This window comes from Lemur catta, chromosome 23 (assembly GCF_020740605.2).
Source record: "Lemur catta isolate mLemCat1 chromosome 23, mLemCat1.pri, whole genome shotgun sequence".
NCBI classification, from domain to species: domain Eukaryota; kingdom Metazoa; phylum Chordata; class Mammalia; order Primates; family Lemuridae; genus Lemur; species Lemur catta.
The window spans coordinates 4972672-4997546 of NC_059150.1; the positions used below are offsets into that span (position 1 = coordinate 4972672).

The 24875-nt window shown below is 48.8% G+C and overlaps 1 protein-coding gene across 3 annotated transcripts in view; it reads left to right on the plus strand.

The window, feature by feature from the left end:
• ATP2B4 (ATPase plasma membrane Ca2+ transporting 4) overlaps positions 1 to 24637 on the plus strand; it is a 91767-nt gene extending 67130 nt beyond the window's left edge. The window contains exons 13-22 of one of the 3 annotated variants that reach the window (XM_045536339.1): positions 495 to 674; positions 1398 to 1485; positions 2132 to 2238; positions 4654 to 4845; positions 5305 to 5518; positions 6043 to 6254; positions 7222 to 7329; positions 9911 to 10087; positions 13488 to 13671; positions 20068 to 24637. In XM_045536339.1, coding sequence (XP_045392295.1) covers positions 495 to 674; positions 1398 to 1485; positions 2132 to 2238; positions 4654 to 4845; positions 5305 to 5518; positions 6043 to 6254; positions 7222 to 7329; positions 9911 to 10087; positions 13488 to 13671; positions 20068 to 20093 — 1488 coding nt within the window. In that variant the 3' untranslated portion in view covers positions 20094 to 24637. The remainder of the gene's footprint in view (positions 1 to 494; positions 675 to 1397; positions 1486 to 2131; positions 2239 to 4653; positions 4846 to 5304; positions 5519 to 6042; positions 6255 to 7221; positions 7330 to 9910; positions 10088 to 13487; positions 13672 to 20067) is intronic. The other 2 variants (XM_045536340.1, XM_045536338.1) reach the window with 2 other exon arrangements.
• Positions 24638 to 24875: the final 238 nt, after the last annotated feature.

Consider the following 24875-nt stretch of genomic DNA (forward strand, 5'->3'; position numbering starts at 1 on the left):
CTGCCTTCTTTCAATCAACACATTCTTTCTGAGCTCCTGCTGTGTGCCGCACACTGTTCTAGACACTAGGGGACTGAACATGTTTCTGCGTCTGAGAAGTTCAGACAGATGGATTATCAACTATTGAGGCCCAGAGGCACGAGAAGGTGTCATGCATTTGGGAAACTACACAGACTGGGCATGGTTGGAGCACGGGCCAGGTGGGCAGAGAGTGGTAAAAACTTCTACTAGAAAGGAAAGCAGTGGTCAGATCCCAAAATGCCACCCAGGCCCTGCTGAGGAGTGAGTTTTTACACCCGTCTCCTAGAGCAAATTTCCCCTTCAACTCTTGGTACAATGAGGCAGATTCAAACGTGACACTATGGCGTGGACAGAAGTGAGGTATCACCTGGCCACATAAAAATGACCAGACTTAGCCCGTGCCCCATGGCACTGGGCAGCCACAAGGATCACCACCCCCACCTGTGCCTTTCCTCTTTCTCCACTCTCCATAGGTTCCAGATGCTATTGCCAAATGCAAACGAGCTGGCATTACTGTCAGAATGGTGACAGGTGACAACATCAACACAGCCCGGGCCATCGCCACCAAATGTGGCATTCTGACAGCTACAGATGACTTCATGTGCTTGGAAGGCAAAGAATTCAACCGACTCATCCGTAATGAGAAGGGCGAGGTGGGTCCTGGGTGGGAGGGACCAGGGCCCGCTTGACGAGGGAAGGGCCGTCTCCAGCGTGAGGCCTCTGGGGCACGTGGGAGAGGGTGGGCGGATTCCAAACTCGGATCTATTCACAGTGAAGCATCCCTTTGCCCCAAAGCTGCTCAGATGGTAAAATGAGGAGTAGTCTTTCTTCCCATTTTTAATATCTCCATTCACAAGCTATCGTTTGAGACAGTGTCACTAACTTTTCATGTCTTTCTGCCCTTTCAGTCATGGGATGATTTTGTGATGATTTTCCCCCACCCCACCCCTCCCATGTCACTGCCCTGTGGCTAATGGTGCCTAACGGAGGGCATGTCTGGGTATGGAGCAGACCACAGCTTTCCTGGTCTACATAGAAATCAAACCAAAAACCTCAGAAACACCACTTTAGCCGCCTGAGCCAGCTGCTAACAAACCTAGCCCACCTCCTGCTAAGGGCATAAGAATGGGGGCTTGGCTCCCAGGTAGGGAATTGGGAAGGGAAAGAAGAAAAGAAGGGCCCGAACGATCACATAAGTAAATTCACCCTCGGAGACTGAGTTGGCTGTTTTGTGTCCCCTGGAGGCCAGGATAAGACTCCCCCACGGGGCTGTGGAGTGTCAGATGTCCCAGTAGCTCAGAGTATGTGGAAAAGTGAGGTTTTCCCGGTTAGTGGTTCTGAGTTTGACTGATCCAGGTGTGGTCTGGTGTTGGCAGGTAGAGCAAGAAAAGCTGGACCACATCTGGCCTAAGCTCCGGGTCCTGGCGCGGTCGTCCCCCACTGACAAGCACACCCTGGTGAAAGGTGAGACTGGCTCCCGAGGGGGTCCCTGTGGTAGGTGCAGGCGGCCGGGCGAGCACAGGTAAGAGCTGTCAGCCGAGCGACTCTCCTGTCGGAGTAGGGAGGTCCCAGGAGAGCAGCCAGGCTGGTGGGAGAACACACAGTTTAGCAAACAGCTGAGCCCTTGGTGAGTATGACATATAATAAATGTGTTTTTTAAACATTATCATTTCTTGTTTGCCGGTAGTACTTTGGACTAGGCAGGGCAGGTAGAACTCTCCCCATTTTGTAAATAAGGAAGTTTGAAGCTGAGAAGACAAGTAACTTCCCCCAGTGACTGGCTGGTAGGTGGAAGTGGTATAGTTTGACCCCCAGGTCTCTGCCTTCAAATCCATCTGCTGCTTTTCCTGGCACACAGCAGTTGCCTTAGGGCACCATGGGGACAGACTTCGCAGCTCAGAGTGCTGCCCGGGGAACCACTGGCTGCCCCTGGGAGGTTGCTCTAGAACCGCCAGCCCCAGGAAAAAGGCAGGGAGGAAGACAGTAGAAGGGGTAGGTGTTGCCTAGAGTGGGGCGGGAGACCACAGAAGCACTTTTCACAGAACACAATGATGCCACATGGCCCCGGTGGCACACGTGTGCTCACTGTGGGGCATGTCTGTTTTCCCAGGAATCATTGACAGCACTGTTGGGGAACAGCGGCAGGTGGTGGCTGTCACCGGGGATGGCACAAATGATGGGCCCGCTCTGAAGAAAGCAGACGTTGGTTTTGCCATGGTAAGCTCAGCACGGTGCCTTCCTCCGACTGCAAGCTGCCTTCTCCACCGGAGGCCAGGACAGGCTTCTGATGGCTCCATCTCTCTGCCCGCCTGGCCAGTAACAGCGTGTGTAATCGCGGACCTATCAAGTATGAAGAATAGATAACAGAGACAGGGGAATCATGAAGGATCATTACCCAGGAAGAGCAAGTCCAACTTTTAACTTTTTTTTTTTTTTTTGAGACAGTCTTACTCTGTCACCTGGGCTAGAGTGCTGTGGCATCAGCCTAGCTCACGGCAACCTCAAACTCCTGGGCTCAAGTGATCCTCCTGCCTCAGCCTCCTGGGTAGCTGGGACTATAGGCGCCACCATGCCTAGCTAATTGTTTCTATTTTTAGTTGTTTGGCTAATTTCTTTCTATGTTTAGTAGAGACAGAGTCTCACTCTTGCTTAGGCTGGTCTCGAACTCCCGAGCTCAATCTGCCCACCTCGGCCTCCCAAAGTGCTAGGATTACAGGCGTGAGCCACCGCGCCCAACCTTAAATTTAATTTTGTTTTCTATTTACATAAAATAGTTCCATGGTTCTAACGTCAAATATACAAAACAAGGTATATTCATAGAAATCTGGCTTCTGTCCCTGTTGCCTTCACCCTGTTGCTTCCCTTTTAACCCCACAGGTAATTTTTTCTTTAGTTTTTGGTTTATCCTTCTGTTTGCTTCTTTAAAATATAATCCAATGTATCATGTATTTATTGCCTGCCCCCTTAGATAAGTGATACCATACTATATACCCTTTTTTCCACCTTGCATTTTTCACTTAACAACATAACTTGGAGGCCAGGCGCGGTGGCTCACACCTGTAATCCTAGTACTCTGGGTGGCCACAGTGAGGAGCACTTGAGGTCAGGACTTCGAGACCAGCCTCAGCAAGAGCAAGACCTCCTCTCTAATAAAAATAGAAAAAATTAGCCGGGCATGGTGGCACATGCCTGTAGTCCCAGCTACTCGGGGGAGGCTGAGGCAGGAGCATGACTTGAGCCCAGGAGTTTGAGGTTGCTGTGAGCTAGGCTGACACCATGGCACTCTAGCCCCAGCAATAGAGCAAGACTCTGTCTCAAAAAAAAAAAAAAAATGGAGATTATTCCATATTAGTAATTATATAACAATATTGCTCCTTTTGTTTTACAGTGCATCGCATGGCATTGTATGGATGTATTAGGGAGCTTGGTTTTTCTTGTCTCCACTAGTCTCTTACCACTTTCTTCCTGCTCAGACTGCTTCAGCCACACTGGCCTCCTTTCTCTTCCTTGATTCTTTGCGCTCGCTGTTCCCTCTCCCTGGAATTCTCTGCAATCACATATCGTCAAGGACACTCTCTCTTCACCAAGATCTCTACTCAAATGCCAACTGATTAAAATACTTTCCCACACCACTCTGTCACACCTACTCAGGGAACTATTTGATGGGGAAATTGAATTACATAGTCTATCTAACAGATGCTCATCTGTTGCAATCTGAATAGGAAAACAATACTACCAGGTAAAGAGAACAAGTAATCTACCAGCTAGTACACACCGAATTAAAGAGTGAGCTCCTCTGTGAAGCTGCAAGATGTAAAACAGAAATATGGCTGGGGATGTTAGGGAGAGCTTTGCAGAGCAATTCCGGTTTAACTGGATGGGGCCCTAAAGATGGAGAAGGTTTAAATAGATGGGGAAAGAAGCTATTTCAGGTGTAGGGAAATGATGTGAATAGAAGTGTAAACTCCAGAGGAGATTCAGGGGATTGTGAATAAACCAGCAGATTGTGAGCAAAAAGATTATAGAAGAGCAGGCTGGGTTCACTAGTTGAGGGCACTGACTGCCCGGCTTAGAAAGCTCGCTGTTTCGAAAGCCTGGCTTTCAGCCACTGAGATGGCCATCCAGAAACCTTCAGTGGTTCCCCTTTGACAGGATTTTGAACAGAGATAGAACCTCTGACCTGTGCAGCCAGACAACTATGCCTAGAGCAAGATGTCGAGTTCTCAATGGCGTGAGGGAGACCAGGATGTAAATGAGATACTGACAATGGAAATTTAAGAATTTAATTCATTCTTAAACAGAAATTTAAGAATTTGGAGGTAGAATAGATAGGATTAGTTTACTACCTTTCAATTAGTTTCTGAGATAGAGGCTACAGGAGGGGAGGGAGAAAGGGACATCAGAGATGACTATAATTCCCAGTCCGGGTTCAGGAGTAAGGCGGTGGCATCAGGCCCCAGCCCTCTTCTGCAGAGTGACAGAGACCTGTTTTCTCTTCGTTTTCTTTTGTGTGGCTGCCGCGCCCTCTGATGTGCATACGTACTGCTGAAGCTTCTTGGAGACCAGGGTTCAGAACGTAGATAAGCTGCCTCGTCCCGAGTCTCACCGCTTCCCTTCCCCGTCTTACCGCAGGGTATCGCAGGCACAGATGTAGCAAAGGAGGCCTCGGACATCATCCTAACAGATGACAACTTCACCAGCATCGTAAAGGCAGTGATGTGGGGGCGAAATGTCTATGACAGCATCTCCAAGTTCCTGCAGTTCCAGCTCACCGTCAATGTTGTGGCTGTGATTGTGGCCTTCACTGGAGCCTGTATCACTCAGGTGAAGGGGGTGTGGGAGCTGAGATGGGAAGGATGAGGCAGGGGCTGAGGAACACGGGACAGCGGGTACAGTGTGTGTGCTGAGGAGTAAGGGCGAGGTCTCCCTGGCAATGCCGGGGCTCCACGGTCTCCATCTGCTTATGTGGAACGATGGTAACTTACCTGCCATTAATTTAGCACTTAGTGTCGGCCACTGTGGTGAGCACTTGTATGTACTGCCTCTATTCTTCAAAAACAACCTTGCAAGGTAGATGATGTTATTCCTCATTTTACAGATGAGGAATCCAAGGCTCAGAGAGGTTAAGTAACTTTCTCAAGGTCACTCAGCTAATAAGTGGCCAGATTCGAAGTCTAGGTGGATAGCAGGAGCCAGGCTGTCTACAGGGCGAAGGTGGGGCTGACGCGGAGGTGGGGGTGGTTTCCGAGGAAAGCTCAAAGGACTGGTTCTTCTTCCCACCAGGATTCCCCACTGAAAGCCGTGCAGATGCTGTGGGTGAATCTAATCATGGACACCTTCGCTTCGTTGGCCCTGGCCACAGAGCCCCCCACGGAATCTCTGCTGAATCGTCGCCCCTACGGCCGAAATAAGCCTCTGATCTCACGTACTATGATGAAGAACATCTTGGGCCATGCAGTCTATCAGCTCGTTGTCATCTTTGTCCTTGTCTTTGCTGGTGAGCCAGGGTGGGATTAGGGTAGGTGGGGCAGCAGCTGGGGTGCCAGATGGAGACGGGGCGGGGAATGGCCCGAGGATAAAGGTAGCTGAGACTAGAAAAATAGCAGCTTCACCTGCTGAGAGCTCCTGTGTTCCTGCTACATGGTGCGTTATGCTGTTTAATGTACTCCTCTTAAGAATTTCACAGGGGTGGCCTTATTATTCATATTTTTATAGAGGACAGAAATGAAGCTCAGCTTCCATAATGTGTAAATAGTAGCACTAAAATGCAAACCTATGTCCCTCTGACCCCAGTGCACACAGTCTTACCACCATGCTACACTGCACGAAAGCAAATACCAATGGAGCAAACAGAGAGAGGGTCAGATGGGTTGAGACCTGGCCTGACATTTCAAATATTTAATAACAAGTATAGCTCAGATACTGGCCAATTAGAATGGACACCAGCCACAAGCAACCAGCGCGTTCGGACTCCCAGTTCAGACCACACTTACCTTCCAATGCTTCTCCTCTCCCTGCTAGGTGAGAAGTTCTTTGACATTGATAGTGGGAGGAAGGCACCTCTACATTCACCGCCCACCCAGCACTATACCATCGTTTTCAACACCTTCGTGCTGATGCAGCTCTTCAATGAAATCAACGCCCGAAAGATCCACGGGGAGAAGAATGTCTTCGCAGGCATTTACCGCAACCTCATCTTCTGCTCTGTAGTCCTGGGCACGTTCGTCAGCCAGGTGAGATTCTATCCGGAGTTGGGGTAGCAGGTCTGGGATGGTCAAGGCCCGAAGCTGGAGCCACAGTTCCCTAAGTACCCAGGAAAAGGAGCGAGGGAGTGATGGGGACTGAGGGCGTGCGTTGAACACATTGGGGTTCCCAGTTTGATATTACTGTGCATTACTCTAAAGTTGGAGCCCAGTGTGCCAGGTGTCCAGTGCAAAGCACTATGTTGATTGCAAACAAGACTTGCAGAATCTTTTCATTATCCTTCTAAATACACGGAAATTCCGCAAAGTGGCCAAGAGAAGGGTCCCTGTCCTCTAGCCCCTTCCCATGCCTCCTGCCAGCATACATGACATGTGTGGGTGCGTGTGGTGTGGGCTCCCTGTCCCTTCGCCTTAGTTCTGAAGGGGCTCGTGGGAGAAAATGCTGCAGGATTCTACGGGGAAAGAGAAGTGATGGGATGGTGCACGTGTCGTTGCACGGCCCAGCCTGGGCTCCTCCCGTGGGAACCGGGGCGAAGGGCATGGCTGCCCTGGCGGTAGAAGGATCGAGCCCCTTCCCTCTTGCCCTAGTCAGAGGTGCACTAAAACATCTCTGGATACGAGAGCTTCCGAGCTCCTGCCTCATCCCACAGCGGGGTATGTCCCTTATTTGCCCCATCCTCAATTCCTCTTCTCCGTCACCGTGTCTTCTCTTTGTCACCCACTGGCTTTTGTCACAAGAAGCCTCCAGCTCCCCCAACTCCCCCACACCTTACGTTAATCATAGTCATGGTAACTGCGTCTGTCTAGAGTGCTCTCAAAAACTGTATCTGCCTCTCCTTCTAGATTTCTTCTTTCCCCTTCCCCAGCAAACAGATCAGGACTTGCACCCCAAGAATCCTGGGGCAGGGGGATTATGTGGCTTTGGTGTCCTTGACTGGAGGACTGACTGCCTGTTAGTCACCTCCCTGACGGCAGGCTGGCCCTGTCTCTGTCCTAGGTTCTCATCGTGGAGTTCGGGGGTAAACCCTTCAGCTGTACCAACCTCAGCCTGGCCCAGTGGTTGTGGTGTCTCTTCATCGGGATTGGAGAGCTTCTGTGGGGCCAGGTGAGTACGGGCACACCCTCCCCTGCTCCGCACAGCCTGCGGCCTGGCCAGTCGTCTGCGGGAGACGAACGTGCACCTGCGCAGACGCCCCACCCCTCGCCTCGCCTCGTCTCCTCGCCCCCCGCCCCCAGGACCCTGCGGTGCACACCGCTTCCGTGGTTGCAGATTGCAGATTCCTTCTCTAACCGTGCCTGGGGGCAGGCACATCCCTTAGCTTCTCTGAAAGGGGTGGAACTTCTCAAAGGAATTTTGCTTAAAAAAAGAAAAAACTGAAGTGTCTTAGAAATCGAAGAGTTTGCAAAGCACAAGTCCTTATTCCAGTGGAGCAGCCTGTCTGTGGGCTGCTGCGTGGACATATCCAGGGCTCCCGGCCTCTTGTGTTTCTCGCCGTGGCTTTCTCTGCCTGGAAAGCCCGACTCTCACCTGAGATGAGTTCAGGTTCAGGAGATCTCGAGAGAAGCAGTGAGTCCACGGTTCTGCGTGCGGCCTCTGGGAATGACTGCAGGGTTTGAATCTGGCTCTCCTTTTTACAAGCTGAGTCCCCTCGGGCCAGTCACTTAACTTCTCTGTGCTTCTGTGTCCTCAACTTAGGTTAACACGGTCATTGTTAATTATTGTTAATCAGTAAATGGGTTGTCTATCTAGTAGCTTGCAAGTATTCAATCCATGTTAGCTATGAGTATTGTGTATATAATATCATCAGGTCTGGTCAGAGTTTCACTCTGTCCCTAACACCACTTTACACATCCCCCTCATCCACAGCTCTGGCCTGGGTTGTACTTCTCTTTGCAGACCCCAGATCTCTGCGGATAATCCCTGAGTGCCCAGCCGCTGGGTTACGGAGGCTTTGCCCTAACTGGCTCCAAAGAGCCCTTTCTGGAGCTGCAAACCTTCCCCCTAGACCTACCAGTTGTCTCTTCACACCTCCTGCATGCCCCCCTGGCTAATTTCTGACCCGATTCCCTCCGCCCCGTTCTGTTTGCTGAAGTTTATTTACCAGTGTCTGTACGTGGGTGAAGCTTGGCTGTTACACCTCTTGTTGGAAACTCTCTTCTGGGTCTGGTGTCGCATGTGGCCATGGGGCCATGACGCTGATCACAGCCTTCCTTCCCTATCGCAGCAGCTCCTTCCGAGATGCAAAAGCAGAGCTTTGACGTTCTTCCAATTTCAAAACGCCTGGCTCCATGCTGGACTGCCCATGCAGGCCTTCTTTCCCGTCTGGGCCCTGCCTGCTCCTCATCTTGTTTATAAAGGAAAACTGACAGGTTCTGAGCTCATCAAGGATTTATTTTGAATTTCAACCCCAACCTGCTGCTCCATGTCTTCTGATAATACTCATGTGTTGGCTGGGCGCTATGCCTCACACCTGTAATCCTAGCACTTGGGGAGGCTGAGGCGGGAAGATTGCTTGAGGTCAGGAGTTCAAGACCAGCCTGAGCAAGAGCGAGACCCTGTCGCTACAAAAGTAGAAAACTTAGCTGGGTGTAGTGGCTCGTGGCTGTAGTCCCAGCTACTCTGCAATGTGAGGCAGGAGGATCCCTTGAGCCCAGGAGTTTGAGGTTGCAGTGAGCTATGATGATGCCACTGCACTCTAGCTGGAGTGACAGAGTGAGAATCTGTCTCAAAAAAAAAAAAAAGTAATACTCATGTGTCCCTCCTTCCATGGCCTGTCTCACCCACTTCCTCACCCCAAGCCCAAGAAAACTTTTATGTATTTATTTATTTATTTATTTATTTATTTAGAGACAGAGTCTTGCTCTGTTGTCCGGGCTAGAGTGCCACGGCATCAGCCTAGCTCACAGCAACCTCACACTCCTGGGCTCAAGTGATCCTCCTGCCTCAGCCTCCCGAGTAGCTGGGACTACAGGCATGTGCCACCATGCCTGGCTAATTTTTTTTCTACATATTTTTAGTTGTTCAGCTAATTTCTTTCTATTTTTAGTAGAGACGGGGCCTCGCTCTTGCTCAGGCTGGTCTCGAACTCCTGAGCTCAAACAATCCATCGGCCTCGGCCTCCCAGAGTGCTAGGATTACAGGCATGAGCCACCGCGCCCGGCCAAAACTTTTATTAATAGTATCCTCTCGCTATGTTTTTGTAACACAGGCACTACATTGCTTGTGGTAACTAAGAAGGGAGTCTCTCGCTTCCAGCACCCCCTCTACCCCTCACCTTGCACATGCAGTGTGACCATCTTCTCCCCAGACTTGTTTTCCCCCAGCTCCCGGTCTCTGTCTTTTCCTACTATGCACCATGCATTATAGTTATGTTACCCATAACAGACAGGTAGCAAAAGGTAAGGAAGGAGTGAGACAGAGAGAGGAAAATGAAGTATATAACCAGGCAGATGGCTGGTGGATTACTAGCATACAAACTCTCTTTTGTGTGTCCATAAGTACGGAAAACCTTCCTGAGAGCCTGGCAGCTGGTGAATCACTTGGAGAATCCTTGCTTCTCCTCACTCCCAGTGGGCAGGGCAACAGGGCACAGAGTAACCGACCAAGGGCCTGACCCCTGTGAGTTGACTGACAACTCTTCTCCCCCTGATTCTGGTGTCTCTGTCCTCACCGCCCCTCTTCTCAGCTCATCTCTGCGATACCTACCCAATCCCTGAAGTTCCTGAAGGAGGCTGGGCACGGCACCGCCAAAGAGGAGATCACCAAAGATGCCGAGGGCCTGGATGAGATTGACCACGCGGAGATGGAGCTGCGCCGAGGCCAGATCCTCTGGTTCCGAGGCCTGAACCGTATCCAGACTCAGGTACTCTGAGAGAGGCCTGTCCTCCCCCTGGGGCAGCGTTAGGAGGGTGGCAGTTCTTGGTGGCCGGCCTCTCTCCTCATGGAATGGCCAGCACTGGCTCCCCAGCTTCAGGACACCAGGGGGCAGTGGTATCTCCGAGAGGAGAGTAGTCAAAGCCCCTAGGCCACGGAACACTTCAGCACAGCCCTGTAGCTTTGCGTTGGCTCTAAAGCCCCCTCCCACCCTGTGTCGGGTGGGCAAGCTTCCTACCTAAGGTATCTTGCAATAGACCTGCCCCCACGGTGGAAAGTAAATGTTCAGAGCCTTCCCCTGCTCTTCGGAAGGAAGGAGTTAGACAACATCTCCATGCCAACGTCCCCCGCAGACACTAAATGTAAAGTCCTCACACTGCCCTTATGGAAATAGATGTTATCTGGAGGGATCTTTGTAAAAGAAACTCACCCCCTTTTATCTTCCCCACTCAAAGCTTAAGGCCATCGTGGGGAATCTGATGGTTTAGTGTATATAAATAACAGTGTCTCGAGGCCTGAGTAGCTTTTGCAGGATTCAGACTTGCTTCCTGAAAAGGAAGAAGCTATAATTTCTTCAAACCTTTTCCCTTCTTGCAATTTCTGAAGTGGGATAGAAGCTGCTGCTCTTAAATCCCCTGCCTACAGCCCTACAGTAACCTTTGGTTTTTTGTTTTTTTTCACTTTCCATGCATCAGTCATAACTACCCTCTCCTCAGTGAAGGGGCTGATACAGGCATTGATAATTCTGTCTTTCCCTGCTCCCACCCCACATACCTTTATTGTTTTGCTCCTCAGATTCCCCATCTCCACAAACCATAAATTCCAAGATCTCAGGGGGAGTCTCCAGAGAACAAGCCTATTTCTCTCTGTTGATGGGCTGCAGATCCCAAAAATAGTTTTACTCTAAAATTGGCCTTGCAGCTAGTTTAGAAAGTTCCCCAGGCAACCCCACCTCCTTAGTGCATGGGAAGATAAGTGAAATTAATATTCTAAACTACATACCTAGTAGGAATTTATCTCCCAGGGGCAGGACAGCAGACGGAAAAGAAGGGCTAGGTAGGGGAACAGTGGGATTCCTTTGCCCTCTCTTGAGTTCCTCCCGCCAGAAAGGAAAATGCCAGCAGGACCTGCACAAAGTGCCTCGTGGCATCCAGAGTTCCACGCCCACTCCCTGCCCCGCCCCGTCCTCCAGGCTGAGAGTCCATCAAGTGCCCATAGCACCTGGCGCCTTTGGCTCCCGTCTCTGAAGCCCCCAGTGCTTCCCTCTGGGGCTGCTCTTTTCAAAATAACCTGTCTTTGCTTTTCCTCCCTTCAGGATCACCTGCCTCCTCTTCTACTACGTAATTTTTTTCCTAGCCAGGATTCCCTCATTCCAGAACCTCCTTACTCCCTGCCAGTCTTCTGTCCCGTAGGGCTGAGATTCATGGGTCTTCCTTCACCTCCACTACCAACTGCCACCCTTTGTCTACGCACCTCCCTGTTGGTCTCACTGCCTACGTAGCTTTAGGGATGCACCTGTCCCTGTTGGGGCATGAGGCAGTCGGGCCAGAACAGCACTAAGGCCCAAACTTAGGCATCAAAGGAGATCTAGTACAGATGCCATGATGACCAAATTCATACCATTCCAGCATGCACCTGACTCTGTAAGCAGATGAGGCTGACTACGCTAACATGCGTCCCGGATACCCGGGGTCCGCGCCTGGCATCAACTCTCCAGCCTCAGCAGGGTTCTGACAAAATCCCCTGCCCTCGCAGTGCTGATCCTTGTCAGTCTCATTGCAATGCTTAGGAGGTGGAGGTGTTGCCAAGCTATTGTCCAATTCTGGACGGGATTTCCCCTTTCCCTGGTTCTAGACTGTTCTTCCCTTCTCCTTTTCCCTTTAGGTTTTGGGGAGCTAAAAGCACTATAAAGCAGTTTAGGAAACTTAAAGGCTAGAATCTTGGGAAGCTCAACCTGGGATCTAAGTTCATTATGGAGGTTGGGACTTTGTGACCCTAATAAGCATTGAAGGATGTGCCTCCACAGCCCCTTCTTCAATGGAGCTGGACCCCTCCCAAGTGTAGACCTTCCCCCTGCAGGTTCAGACTCCCTAGTTCCCTGGAACTGAAAACTGTAGAATGTGAGAAAGGGGTGGCGTTTTAGCTCAAACTTTGACCTGGCTCCAGAAATTAACCCTAAACATTTCATGGCCTCTCAGGAAGTTTTATTAATAAGAACAACTGTCTCACTCACACGGGGCCTGGTTTCCCCTCTTCTGGGGAAAGGAAGTCAGATTCATGGAATCAGCACCTCTCATACATTCCTGGTAGATTGACCCTTGGCGTTAGGCAGGTGGATATTCCTAAGATCATTCTACCAGATCCATGAAGGATAAAAGGAATTCCTTTTGACTTGTTACTTAGGGGTCAAGGACAAGGATGGTAGATTTGATCAAGGCCCCAGATCAGCACCACTGCTAGAAAATGAATAGCATGAATTGCCCCTGTCTCCGAGGAGTAGCACACTGAAAACCAGAGTCTGCTTACGTAGGCCTAGACCTGCAGCTGCTCCCACCACCACCAACCAGAAACGTTTCCTCCTCCGTCAGCCTAACTGCAGAGTTACCGTCAGCGTTTCTGCCAGACGGTTCAGGATCCCCAATGCATTGACGTAGCTGGCAGCATTCCCTCCAGTGGGCCTGGCCACTAGAGTCTTGAGCTTCATTCTCAAGGGCCCTGTCCACTTCAGCCAAGGGAAAGGGTATCTCAGAGAAATACCCAGAAGAGGATGAGCCCAGCAACTCATGGTCCAGGAGCCTCTCCTCCACGGCCACCCATGTACGGGCCACTACACTAGCCCTGTTTTTTCTTTAAACACATGAAATGTTTTCCTGGGAAATCTACAAAAATACATAATCAGTTTAGTTGGTTTAGAGGTTCCTGAGCCTTGAAATTCAGTGATATGTATTTTGCCTTCAGTATCTTAAATTGTACACATTATTTTTAAGAGTACAGGTCAAAACCATGAATAAGCTGCCAATCACCGTCTAGCTGTTAGGAGTCATAGAGTGGGAGGGAAGTCCTTTTAAATTTTAAATATTCTTGGACACCTATACACCTTCAACACTCACCATAGTTAAAGGGGAGGAGAAAACTGGATTCTGGCTGGGTGTTGGGACTCCATGGCAAATTGTTCCCTAAATGAAGTGTGATGTGCAATTAACGTTTTTCCTCCTCTTCCTCACCATGGCTTTGTGTGTGAGGGAATCTCTCTCTTGCTTTCTATCTCCTATCCCCTCTTCCCAGCTACCTCCATCCCCCTTCCCAAACCTTCCCAGACCCTCCCTTCCTCTCTCTGCACCTCTCTCTGACTGCGGAGCAAAGCTGTCTCACTCTCTGATTCTTTGCAGATCGACGTAGTTAACACATTCCAGACTGGAGCCTCTTTTCAGGGAGTCCTAAGGCGACAGAACTTGGGTCAACACCATGCCGTAAAACTTGTTCCTAGCTCATCCTATGCAGCAGTTGTACCAGTCAAATCTTCCCCCAGCACTTCTGCTGCTGCTGCTGCTGCTTCATCTCCTCCTATGGGCAGTGAGTGATAGTCTATTACGATGCATGATTTGCTAAAATGACCACAAGAGAGCACGTGGCATCCACTTTAACCAACCATGGTTATCTTTTCCTTTTGGTTTTTCCCTTTGATCTTTTGACCTAAGGGAAGAAAAGACAAAAATCCCACTCTAAAACCAGGCAATGTACCCTTTTATTTTTTTAATGTAGTAAAGCTATTAAACCTTAACCATTTTAAGACAATAATCCTGTTTTCCAATTGTTCTGCATTTCTTGTTCCTCCCTTTTCTTACGTTTTGTTTTGTTTTGTTTTGCTTTGCCTTGTTTTTTTGTTTTTTGCTTTGTTTGGATGTATTGTTGTTCCTCTCCTCTCCTGCTCCTTTGAGTCTAGAACGCACCTCCCAAGCGTAGATTGAGGTTAGACTGAGTGGATACCCAGGAACCCTCTTTACACGGGGGCAAGTTTGGAATCTCCTAAAGAAAGGTATGAAGGAAGCTAACGTGCCTGTGGCTTTTTTACCAGCGGACCTGTCACAACAGAGCCAATATTGAACTTGGTCGATAATAATAGTCCTTTTGGCTACCACTGTATTGTTGGCTGGCAATATTAGCATGAAAGTTGTAGCTGGATGTGAAAAAAAGAAGGCAGTTCAGTTCAAATGCATAGCGCTGGACATCCTCATTATTACACTTCTCAGGGACCTTAAACCACAGTCTGGTTTGTTGGGGGGGGGGGTTGTTTGTTTGTTTTGTTTTTTTCGGACAGAGTCTCACCCTGTTGCCCGGGCTAGAGTGTCGTGGCGTCAGCCTAGCTCACAGCAACCTCAAACTCCTGGGCTCAAGCAATCCTCCTGCCTCAGCCTCCCGAGTAGCTGGGACTACAGTCACGTGCCACCATGCCCAGCTAATTTTTTCTATATATTTTTAGTTGTCCAGCTAATTTCTTTCTATTTTCAGTAGAGACAGGGTCTCACTCTTGCTCAGGCTGGTCTCAAACTCCTGAGCTCAAACGATCCTCCCGCCTCGGCCTCCTAGAGTGCTAGGATTACAGGTGTGAGCCACCACGCCTGGCCACAGTCTGGTTTAAGAATCAATTAATTCACATCAGGGTAGGAGAAATATATGAAAGTGTTGAAATAACTTATTTTTTCTTCATTTCTTCATTTACTAGATCTTCTTTTTTAGAAGTTTCTGAAGAGAAACACTTTTCTTTTTTTAGGAATCCCTTTCTCAGCTAGCCTTTCAGTTAGAATGGCTATCGACTCTCAACCTAAGATCTGGTGTTCCCATTGGTAGATAGTTGGATAATTATGCTTATCCCTGCCTGTTCCTGGTCATTTTAGCTCCCCGAAATGGGACACAGCCAGGAGAGAAAAGGCAGCCAGCTCTTTGCTGATAGTGCTATTAAGGTATTTGATAGGAAAGGAGTTTCTCCATATTAAGAATATTATGGGCTCCAAGTACCTGAATGTTCAGTCGATTCCTTCCTCCCTGGTTCCAATCCCAGCCCTCAACCCTGGGACGGGGATGACGAAGGAGCAGTTGAGGCCGGGCGCGGTGGCTCATGCCTGTAATCCTAGCACTCTGGGAGGCCGAGGCTGGAGGATTGCTTGAGCTCAGGAGTTCAAGACCAGCCTGAGTAAGAGCGAGACTCTATCTCTACTAAAAATAGAAAGAAATTAGCTGGACAACTAAAAATATATATAGAAAAAATTAGCCGGGCATGGTGGCACATGCCTGTAGTCCCAGCTACTTGGGAGGCTGAGGCAGGAGAATTGCTTGAGCCCAAGTTTGAGGTTGCTGTGAGCTAGGCTGACCCCACGGCACTCTAGCCCGGGCAACAGAGTGAGACTCTGTCTCAAAAAAAAAAGAAAGAGCAGTTGCATTGTCTGTGGTTCCCATGATTGTGAGCTGTGTGGGTTGACCTGACTTAGATTTATTTTGTCTTTTTGCCCAGCTGTAAGTGTTCTGATGTGAGGTATGGTGGGTGGTGCTTGGTATAGACGTGTACTATTTCTTTAGGCCCAAAGGCGGATAAGAAAGAACTAAATAAATCTTGCCCTACAAATATCCAAGAGCCTCTCGCTCTGGTCTTTCTATATCCCCTCTATATTCCTCTCTTAATTCCTTTTTTCTGGCTGGTCCAAGTGCAGTGGTGTTTACAACGCATTGGGCCGGGCGCGGTGGCTCACGCCTGTAATCCTAGCACTCTGGGAGGCCGAGGCGGGAGGATCGCTTGAGGTCAGGCGTTTGAGACCGCCCTGAGCAAGAGCAAGACCCCGTCCCTACCAAAAATAGAAAAATTAGCTGGGCAACTAAAAATAGAAATAAAAAATTAGCCAGGCGTGGTGGCAAGCACCTGTAGCCCAGCTACTTGGGAGGTGGAGGCAGGAGGATCACCTGAGCCCAGAAGTCTGAGGTTGCTGTGAGCTAGGCTGACACCATGGCACTCTAGCCTGGGCAACAGAGCGAGACTATATCTCAAAAAAAAAAAAAAAAATACAACGAATTGATCACAACCAGTTATAGATTTCTTTGTTCCTTCTCTATTCCCACTGCTTCACTTGACCAGCCTAAAAAAAAGTAAAGTAAAATAAATTAAATTCTTTTTTTTCTCCTCATTTTGCCCTCCCCTTCTAACTAGCTTCTGTTCTTTTTAAATCATCCCTCTCTGGTAGGAAGGGTTAATGTCATATGTCCCGGTGGTTTCACGGTGGGACGAGACTAAGCAGAAGACTGAGCCCAGGGGGCCCTTTCAGAGGAGCTGGTGGAGGGTATGCGGCTAGATGGATCGGGGGGAGACACGGGCCACACCTGCCCTTTCTCCAGCTGTGCCTTCTTTGTTGGAGGCCCTAGAAGTCACAGTCACGCATTGTAAAACCCTCTCTCCCACTGCAGATCTCCAAGTGAATTCAGCTCTGTGTTCAGCCTTCATTAGATAGATCTCCAAGAATTCCCTGTATAGGAAAGCCCTAATCCTTCTCTTCCCTCCTTTCTGAAAAGAGGGCAGAAAACTACAGAATTCAGCTGAGGAAATGGAGTCTTCACCTACCCACTCCCTGAGCTCCAGGCAGCAGCCTCTGGCACTCACAGCTAATCCAAGGTGCAGCCTGACTGGAGCTTCAGAGTCATGAAAAGAGTTGCCCGTCAGTCAGCCACTTTCGCCTGTAAAACAGGGGCCCAGAAGGGACATTTTCCAGAGGTTTTGAGCGATGATGAGCAGGGAGGGAAGGGCTGATTAGCCGAGCGGAGCGTACTCTGAGTTTTCCCCACTCCTGCTCCACCCGCCCTGTCGTGTCCCCAGACACTGCTCGTGCACCGGGCACCGTGCTCCAGGAAGGGGAGATGCCAGCCCCGGAGTGGATGGTGGTGACGTTGTGCGGTTGTTCGTCAGCACGTGTGAGGCCAGTGCTGGCATGGAGGAGCATCCTGGCACAGCCCCGTGCCCTCTCCTTGCTCACCCTTCTCTCCACCCCCAGGCCGGGAGGTGCTCCCTAGCTCTCTGGCTCCGCCTCGCTTGAGCTTCCCTTACAGGTGGCTGGCTTCCCGGTAGATTCCAGAAGTCCTGCAGTCTAGTTGGATGCCTGTTCCTTGCACCCTCAAAGCTTTCCGTATTTTTTCCATCCCCAATTCACTTCTATCCTCCTCATTGTTTACCTGTAACAGTATTATTGGTCACCCCAACAGGTGAGAGGAAAAGCCAGCAGATAGGGCTCCAGACCTCTCACTCCAACCCCAGTCATTAAAAATGTATTCTCGGCCGGGCGCGGTGGCTCACGCCTGTAATCCTAGCTCTGGGAGGCCGAGGCGGGTGGATCGCTCGAGGTCAGGAGTTCGAGACCAGCCTGAGCAAGAGTGAGACCCCGTCTCTACTAAAAAATAGAAAGAAATTATCTGGCCAACTAAAAATATATATACAAAAAAATTAGCCGGGCATGGTGGCTCATGCCTGTAGTCCCAGCTACTCGGGAGGCTGAGGCAGTAGGATCGCTTAAGCCCAGGAGTCTGAGGTTGCTGTGAGCTAGGCTGATGCCACGGCACTCACTCTAGCCCAGTCAACAAAGTGAGACTCTGTCTCAAAAAAAAAAAAAAAAAAAAAATGTATTCTCTACAATGCACTTCATATATAATGTTAATAGTTTCCATAAAGCATTCAACTGAATAGAAGCAGGAAGTTTGAAAATCACTGCTACTGAAGGTGATGAACTGGGGGTATACAAGTACCTGCTCTCTGGTACTCATTAGAAATTTTGAGACCCAAGGGCAGATGAAAAGTGTCTGATGCCTTTGATGGGTGGGATGGCTTTGCACCCAACCCTCGGCCAGTACCAGTATCTATACCAGGGCCCATGGAGGAGCCATTAAGTTTAGGCTCACTTGAACCAAGTTGCCTTGCTCTGAGATTGGATGTAGACCAGTGAAAACTTGGGACCTCCTGAAGACCAGGTAGAACCTCCATTGCATCTGATCCCACCTAGATCTGGAGCAAAGGCAGTAAGACAGGTTAAATTCACACATCAGATAGTCAAATAGGAATCACAGGAGGATGGAAAAGTGGGTGCTCACTTTCTGTTGAGCACGGTGAGTGTGTGCCCAGGCTCCTTGACTCTTCCTAGCGGAGGTGTTGAGATGATACTATTGAGTGATAAGGAGTTCTTTGCTTTCTAAACTCTGGCCACCCTCAGTCCTGGATGGGCCTGCAGGCTGTGGTGGAGTGAGGCAAGATAAGGAGAGCCTTAGCCAGCCAGAGACACACCTTCTCCAGAGAAGACGGACCTGCAGGACTTGTGGGGAGCCTCCTTTGCATAGTACTTTTGAAGGCTCCATGCAGTGGCAGGATGCACGGGGACAGGCCATCCAACCAATTTATTTGGCTGCCCCCTTCTTTGTATGCTCTGCTGTCTCCAAATTCTTGCCTCTTCTCCAGGAACATATTTTTTCCTTAAACAGCAGAGGAATGAAAGAGGTGCCCTACCCCACCATTCACCGTTCCTCCCTACCTCCCTCCCACCTCGACAATTTCTCCCGCATTACTCCCGTTTCTTTCCTGTGGGCAGAATTTTTGGACAAGACTAAATCAGCCACCTCCCAACAACGAAAACTGCCCTCCAGCCATTTACCTTTCCCCTGGCCTCTCTCTCCACCCTCTCAGAGATCCAGCCCTCTCTTCCTACTGCAATTCTACCAGGTTCTAAGCCACACCTCAGAGGGACCCACAGCTCAGAAAAGCAGAGCTGCCGAGAGAGCCAGTGCTATGGCTAAGCAAAGGCTGTTCCTGAGGATCAATTATTGTCAGTTTTTTTCCTCTTGACCCTGAGTTGACTGAATTCCTTTCTTTGTGTGCAGTAAAACAAAGACTTTGACACGGGGCAATGCATTTCCCTCTGCCCAGTAAGACTGCAAATGGTTTCCTTTCCTCCGTCCTCCTCACCCACCCCATCAGAAAGGCCACCTGTTTGGAGCACTGCCTCCTGAATTGGCTTTCTCTCCTTGGTCCCTTCCTTTCCCTTCTCCACACTCCACACAAGATCACTCTCCTCTTCACAATTTGGAAACAGCTGGAGAAAGTGGCACGACTGGGCACGGTTGCTATGTGTCAGGGACGTGAATGATGAGTTTGAGTGACGAGAACCAGGTCTCCTCTCGGTAGGCAGGAAGAAGGCATCTTTTGACACCTGTGTTTTATCCAGGTCTTCCAGGAGAGGGACTGAAGGAGCGGAGTTCTGCGTTCTTTTGGGGGAGGGAGCGCAGTGGGGGCTGTGGGCTGTGCATACGTGCATGTCTCCTGACTGAAGGGGCATGTCATTAAGTTGGAGAGGTTTACTTCCCTGCATGCTGCTGACACGAATGAAGACTGGTTTGTCCGCCTGGCTGCACAGCGCTCATGGTCACGTGTCACCCAGTGTGTGTTAAGTGCAGATTGGTATGTGCCGGCCCTCGGAGGGCTTTGAACAGATAACTGAACTTCAATGTATAATTTTTCCATTCCGCATTCACAACATGTTTGGCCTCAACGCAGAAATCCACATGTCAGAAACGTCTTTTAAGTTTGGCTATTAATTTGCACAATGTCCTAGTTCCAACGTCCTTGCCCTCCATCTGAAAGAACTAATGAAATTTCTTGTTTTTGGTTTCATTTTACGAGTGGATTGTTTGGGAATGCTAACTTTGCTCTGGGTTTTGAAGCGTCCTAATTGTTTACCATCACTCACCCCACCCTGCCCCGATGCTTGAAATTTGAGCCATGGATGTCTCTAGTGCCCCATGGTCTCTTCTTACGTGTTTGGTCTGGGTTGTTGAGCAGTCATATTTTGTAGTTTGGGTTGTGTTTCTCTCCTCAAACCACCAGTTCCTTGTTCTGCTGGCCAATTCTCACCTCCCTGTTTTCTCATCCTCCTTTTCCTTCCTCTGGTGTAGATCAAGGTGGTCAAAGCATTCCATAGTTCCCTCCACGAAAGCATTCAGAAACCCAAGAGCCAAAACTCCATCCACAGCTTCATGATCCACCCTGAATTCGCCATAGATGAGGAGTTGCCACGAACACCACTCCTGGATGAGCAAGTGGAGAATAATCTTGACGCGGTTTCTATATCCGGGACTAGTGTGCTCCTGTTGGATGGTGAGGTCACTGCAAATGCCAACCAAAACAACAATGCGGTGGATTGCAGTCAAGTGCAAACTGTTGCCTCCCACTCGGACAGCCCGCTCCACAGCCTGGAGACATCAGTTTGAATTGTCACTCTCTGACTCCCATCCCTGCTTTCTCTATTTCTCTTTTCATCAATCCCATCTCTAAGGTGATGATGGACCTTTTCATTGTCATGTCAGCTGCTCCCCAGTGTGTGTGAACCCCGACCTGACCATGAAGAGGCAAGAGCACAGACCTACAAGGACTTCAAGTTAAGCTTGAGTTGGGGTTTGTAGCAGGACCCAGTCAAGCCCCAGGCAGGTAATGGTAGAATCTACTTCATGGGTGTGTCAGCTGTTATTTTTAAAGAAATGACAACAATCCTATTGGCATCACCCCAACCTAAATTCTCCCCCGTGTTCATACACATGTCACCATATCCTGGCTTCTGGATTTTATCCTATTAGTCTGTGCTGTTTATAAGCTAAGTTGAGGGTTCAGAGAGAGAATATCCCCAAATGAAATGGGCCAAAGTAGGGATGGATTGTATAAAATCATCCAGTAGTGTGATTGTTTCTATGACAATTTTTCCCATTTTGAACACTTATACCTAAAGGCCTCTGGCTCTTTCTGCCCTTCCAGTCAAACCTCCCTGAGGTTCTTTTGCTCTTTTGTGATCCTTGTCTTCCTTTCCTTCACTTTTTTTTTTTAATGTTTTGACGATTAAGAAAATGGAAAGGACATGGGTGAATTGAGTAAATTTGACCATTCTCCCTTTTGGCCCCCAAAGAACCCTTGATTTAGTTCTAGAATCAGACAGATTTCTTTGCTAAAAGGGTCCTTTTGCAGCAATTAAGAGCTGGTAAGAACGTTGCCCTGTTATTGCCAGGTTACCTTCTGCTTTTAAACTGCCATCTTGTCAGGCGTGTGTGTTGTCAAGTGCCAGGGAGATCAGCCTTGCCCGTGAAGGTCACGTATGTATGGTGTATGGTTTGTACCACAGGCTTGAGCTTTCTCCAATTCCTAAAGTCATAGCAAAAGAATGAGTTGGGTGTGACCCTGCCTCCTTGCTGGACTTGGATATTGAGGACCAGAAGAATGGCAGGTCTAGGACAAGACAGACCATCAAAGCAGACTGTTAAACGTCCTCCTTGGAGTAACCACTGCTTTCAAAGCCATCTGCCAAGGCTCTTCCAGGGCAGAGCATGATTGTTCGGGGAATGAGGATTGAGAAGCCTTGGGAGAGGCCAAAGAGCCGTTCTGGCATGATCTGAGAAAACCTTCCTGCAGGGACCAGGAACTCGAGCTTAGGGGCCTGGGTACCAGCTTCAACCTACTCTTCAGTTTCTAGTTCCGCTCTTTGCTGTGTCCCACAACTTACCCAGCCTCTGAGAAGGTCCCCGTCTTTCTCACGTATTCTGATTTTGAAAATATGCATCCAAAGTGGGAGGCCCCCGTGACATTCTGCTGACTTAAAGGAGCAAAATACCCTACTGAAGAGCCCCCTTCCTCCCCTCGTTTCCTCTCACGTGCCCCACACGAGCCCGTCCCAGCCCCGCGCTCCAGCTGCTGCCCAGCAAAGCCCTGTGCCTTTTCCCTGAGCACTGCCCAGAGGGTCCCCTTCCCACCTGCCTCTCAGGAGTTGGGGGCTTCGCTAGGAGATTTTCTAAGTGTTCCTTACTGGGACGAGGTGGAGCCACATGTGCAGGGGGCTCCGTTTTTATCCCTGCTGGTGTCCACTTAGGTCCTGTGCAGGGGCTAACCCGTGACCCCGACTCCCATAGCCCGTGAGGTAAGTGAAGCCCGCACCCCTCTTTCCAGAGCGATGGGAGTCAGGAGAGGCCACTTGAGGCTCTTACGAACTGCCAGATTTCCATGTGGGAGGAAGGTGGCCTGGTCCACTCAGCCTTTTCTAATGGGTCCCTCCTCCCCTCCTGTCACCTGAGCTGCCCGAGGCAGGACTGTAAAGAACCAGCACCCACCCCCCATCCCATTACTGCACAATCCGTCATTGCAGGAAACGGGGAAAACAGATTCGATTGGGGTTTTGTACAGCAGCGTTTTCTCTGTCTTAAATAGTCACGGGGCGGGGGCGGGAAATTAGCTCACCCAAGGCATTAGATGTTCACATATGTATTCATTAACTACATAGGAAGATTTAATTCTATCAAATCTTTTATTACCTCAGATCATTTTCAAAGGCAAGCCGATCACAAGCTTTGAAGGCTGTTTTACCATTCCTGTTCCCAAAAGACTCTCACGGTGCCTGACAGGTTACTCTTGAGGGCTTGTGTGTACTTTTTAAAAGTCAACAGTTTTTTTTGTGTGTGTGTTCTAGTTTCCATAGATGGAGAGAAAATATAGAAATATATGCAAAAATATATAGTTTTCTTTAGATCAGAAACTGATATTTTCGAGTCAGCCATATGTATTTTGTTTAAAGGATTTAAAATAAACTGCCGTCATGTAACCCCGTGGAAGGGCGTGCTTAACCAGCTGTTTGACATGACAGGTGACTTAGTATATTGGTAATTGGTTTTAAAGCCAATACACCATACTTCCTTTCTCCAAACAGCCATCTTTATACTTAGGGGAAAAATGTATTGGGTTCTAGACTTTTTTAATATAAATTTTGTTGACATGGAATTGAGTAAGTTTAAGTGTTTATGTGCATATGTTTTTTATATAAGTTTTTTCTATTCAGTTTCAGTGATCCAACTGGCAGTGAGTAAATATGGCGTAAGTTAATAATGCTTTTCCCCAACACGGTGCTTTGGATTTGAAAAGGGTCTGATGGGGAGAAGAAGAACATATCATCCTAGATTCCTCTCTTGATAAACCTAGGAAAACGGAGAGTAAATTGTGGATAGTGACGAAAACACCCAGCAAGAAGGGACACAGCTGTCAGGAAATGAACGTGCGCCCCGCCCCCGACACGGAGATGGCTGGCCGGGCTCCTCTGTAACTGGTGATTAGGATCAGGGGCCTCGGTTGGATTTGTGTTCTTGAAGAATAGCTGGCAGAGTGGTACCAAAGACATTAGTATCCCCTGACCTGTAACGATACTCTGAATTGGAGTTTGCATTTTTACGGTTTTCACTTCCTGTTCCTCCTGGAATTTTCCATTAGTGAGGGTTTTTTTTTGCAAGGATGTGATTTGCAACTCCTTCTCTCCACTAGAAAGATTTTGTGCAATATATTACATAGGGGACAGAGCTCTAAGTGGCAAAAACAATGGCTGGTTCTAGCCCTGGGTGACTGTCCTGGGGCTAGGTCCTTCCCATGGGTGTCTTCTATCCTCTGAAATGACTCTCCTATCCCTACAAATGTTAAGAGAGATCACCTAGACGTCCCTCTGGACACTTGTGAATTCTTTAGGGTTTGAGTTTCTTCTTTCTCTTGAGCTTCAGAGGGGAGAGTTTGCACAGTTAAATCTAAGTGATTACCTCACTGCCGAAAACCCGGAGGGGCGTGGCAAACTCGCGTGTGCCGAAAAAACCTCTGAATGCATCCCTTCCTTTCCTTCCTGCGTCCCTCGCCTTACAGTGGTAGCAGCCGTGGTACCTTCACAGTATGCACACTCCCTCACCTTTCCCATCTAGGGACCACCTTGCTGCAGTGGTGAGGGTGGGCTCTTAAAATGCTTGCTATTCTTAAGCCATTCCAGCCTCTTCCTCAGAATAGACCAGATACCCTTCCACTGAGCCCAGCGCCAGTCCTTTCGCCTTCCCTGCCCTGCCGGTAGGCCTGCCGTTCCCTTTCCTCTTGATTAGGAGAGATGGAGGGAGATTAGCTGCCCGTGACGGAATTGGCCTGCGGCTCGTGTTTTCTCCCCGTATGTATATATGCCATATGTGAATATGCCATATATATGTGCCAACAAATCTATCCACGTTGCTCTTTTCAAATCAGCATGCAGATAGGAATTTCGAGTTTCTTCTTTTCAGTAACTAGTGTAACAAGCACTGGTATTTTTGTACAAAAAGAAAAAACAAACAAAACAAGAGATTGACTATTGTGGTCTGCATGACATAAACAAACAAATGGTGATATCCAAGCAATGTGTACCCCAGTGTGTGTTGCCGTAATTTGCAATTCAGCTTAACAGCGCACCCAGATCTGCATTTGCATTCTGATATTATTTAAGCTCTATGTACAATGTTTTGCATGTATTTATATGGTTCTTAGGAAAAAAAAGGTATAAACTGCCAAATCCGAAATTCAAATGTGTTGTTTCACTGAGACAGGAAGAAGAGGAGTTTTAAAAGGGATAATTTTTTGGAACCAATAAAGCTTTTTGCTAATGAGCAGAAACCAACACTGCCGTGCACTGAGAATAAAAGCCCATGCCCACTTGTATCTGTGCTGTCCTCAATGCGCCTCCACGTGCTGGTCATGCCGCTGGTTGTCTGGGAAATTGATTCAGGAGCTGGAGCTTTTGGGAGGATAAGAAAGAGGCAGTCTTGGCCGTCCTTTCTTTTTCCTTTGTTTTTTTTTTATTTTTTATTTTTTAATGAAATGCCTTTTGGGAAAATTAATTCCCCTTATATTAGCTGCTTTTCCCTCTCTATCCACCTCCCCTCCCTGGAGCTGTTTT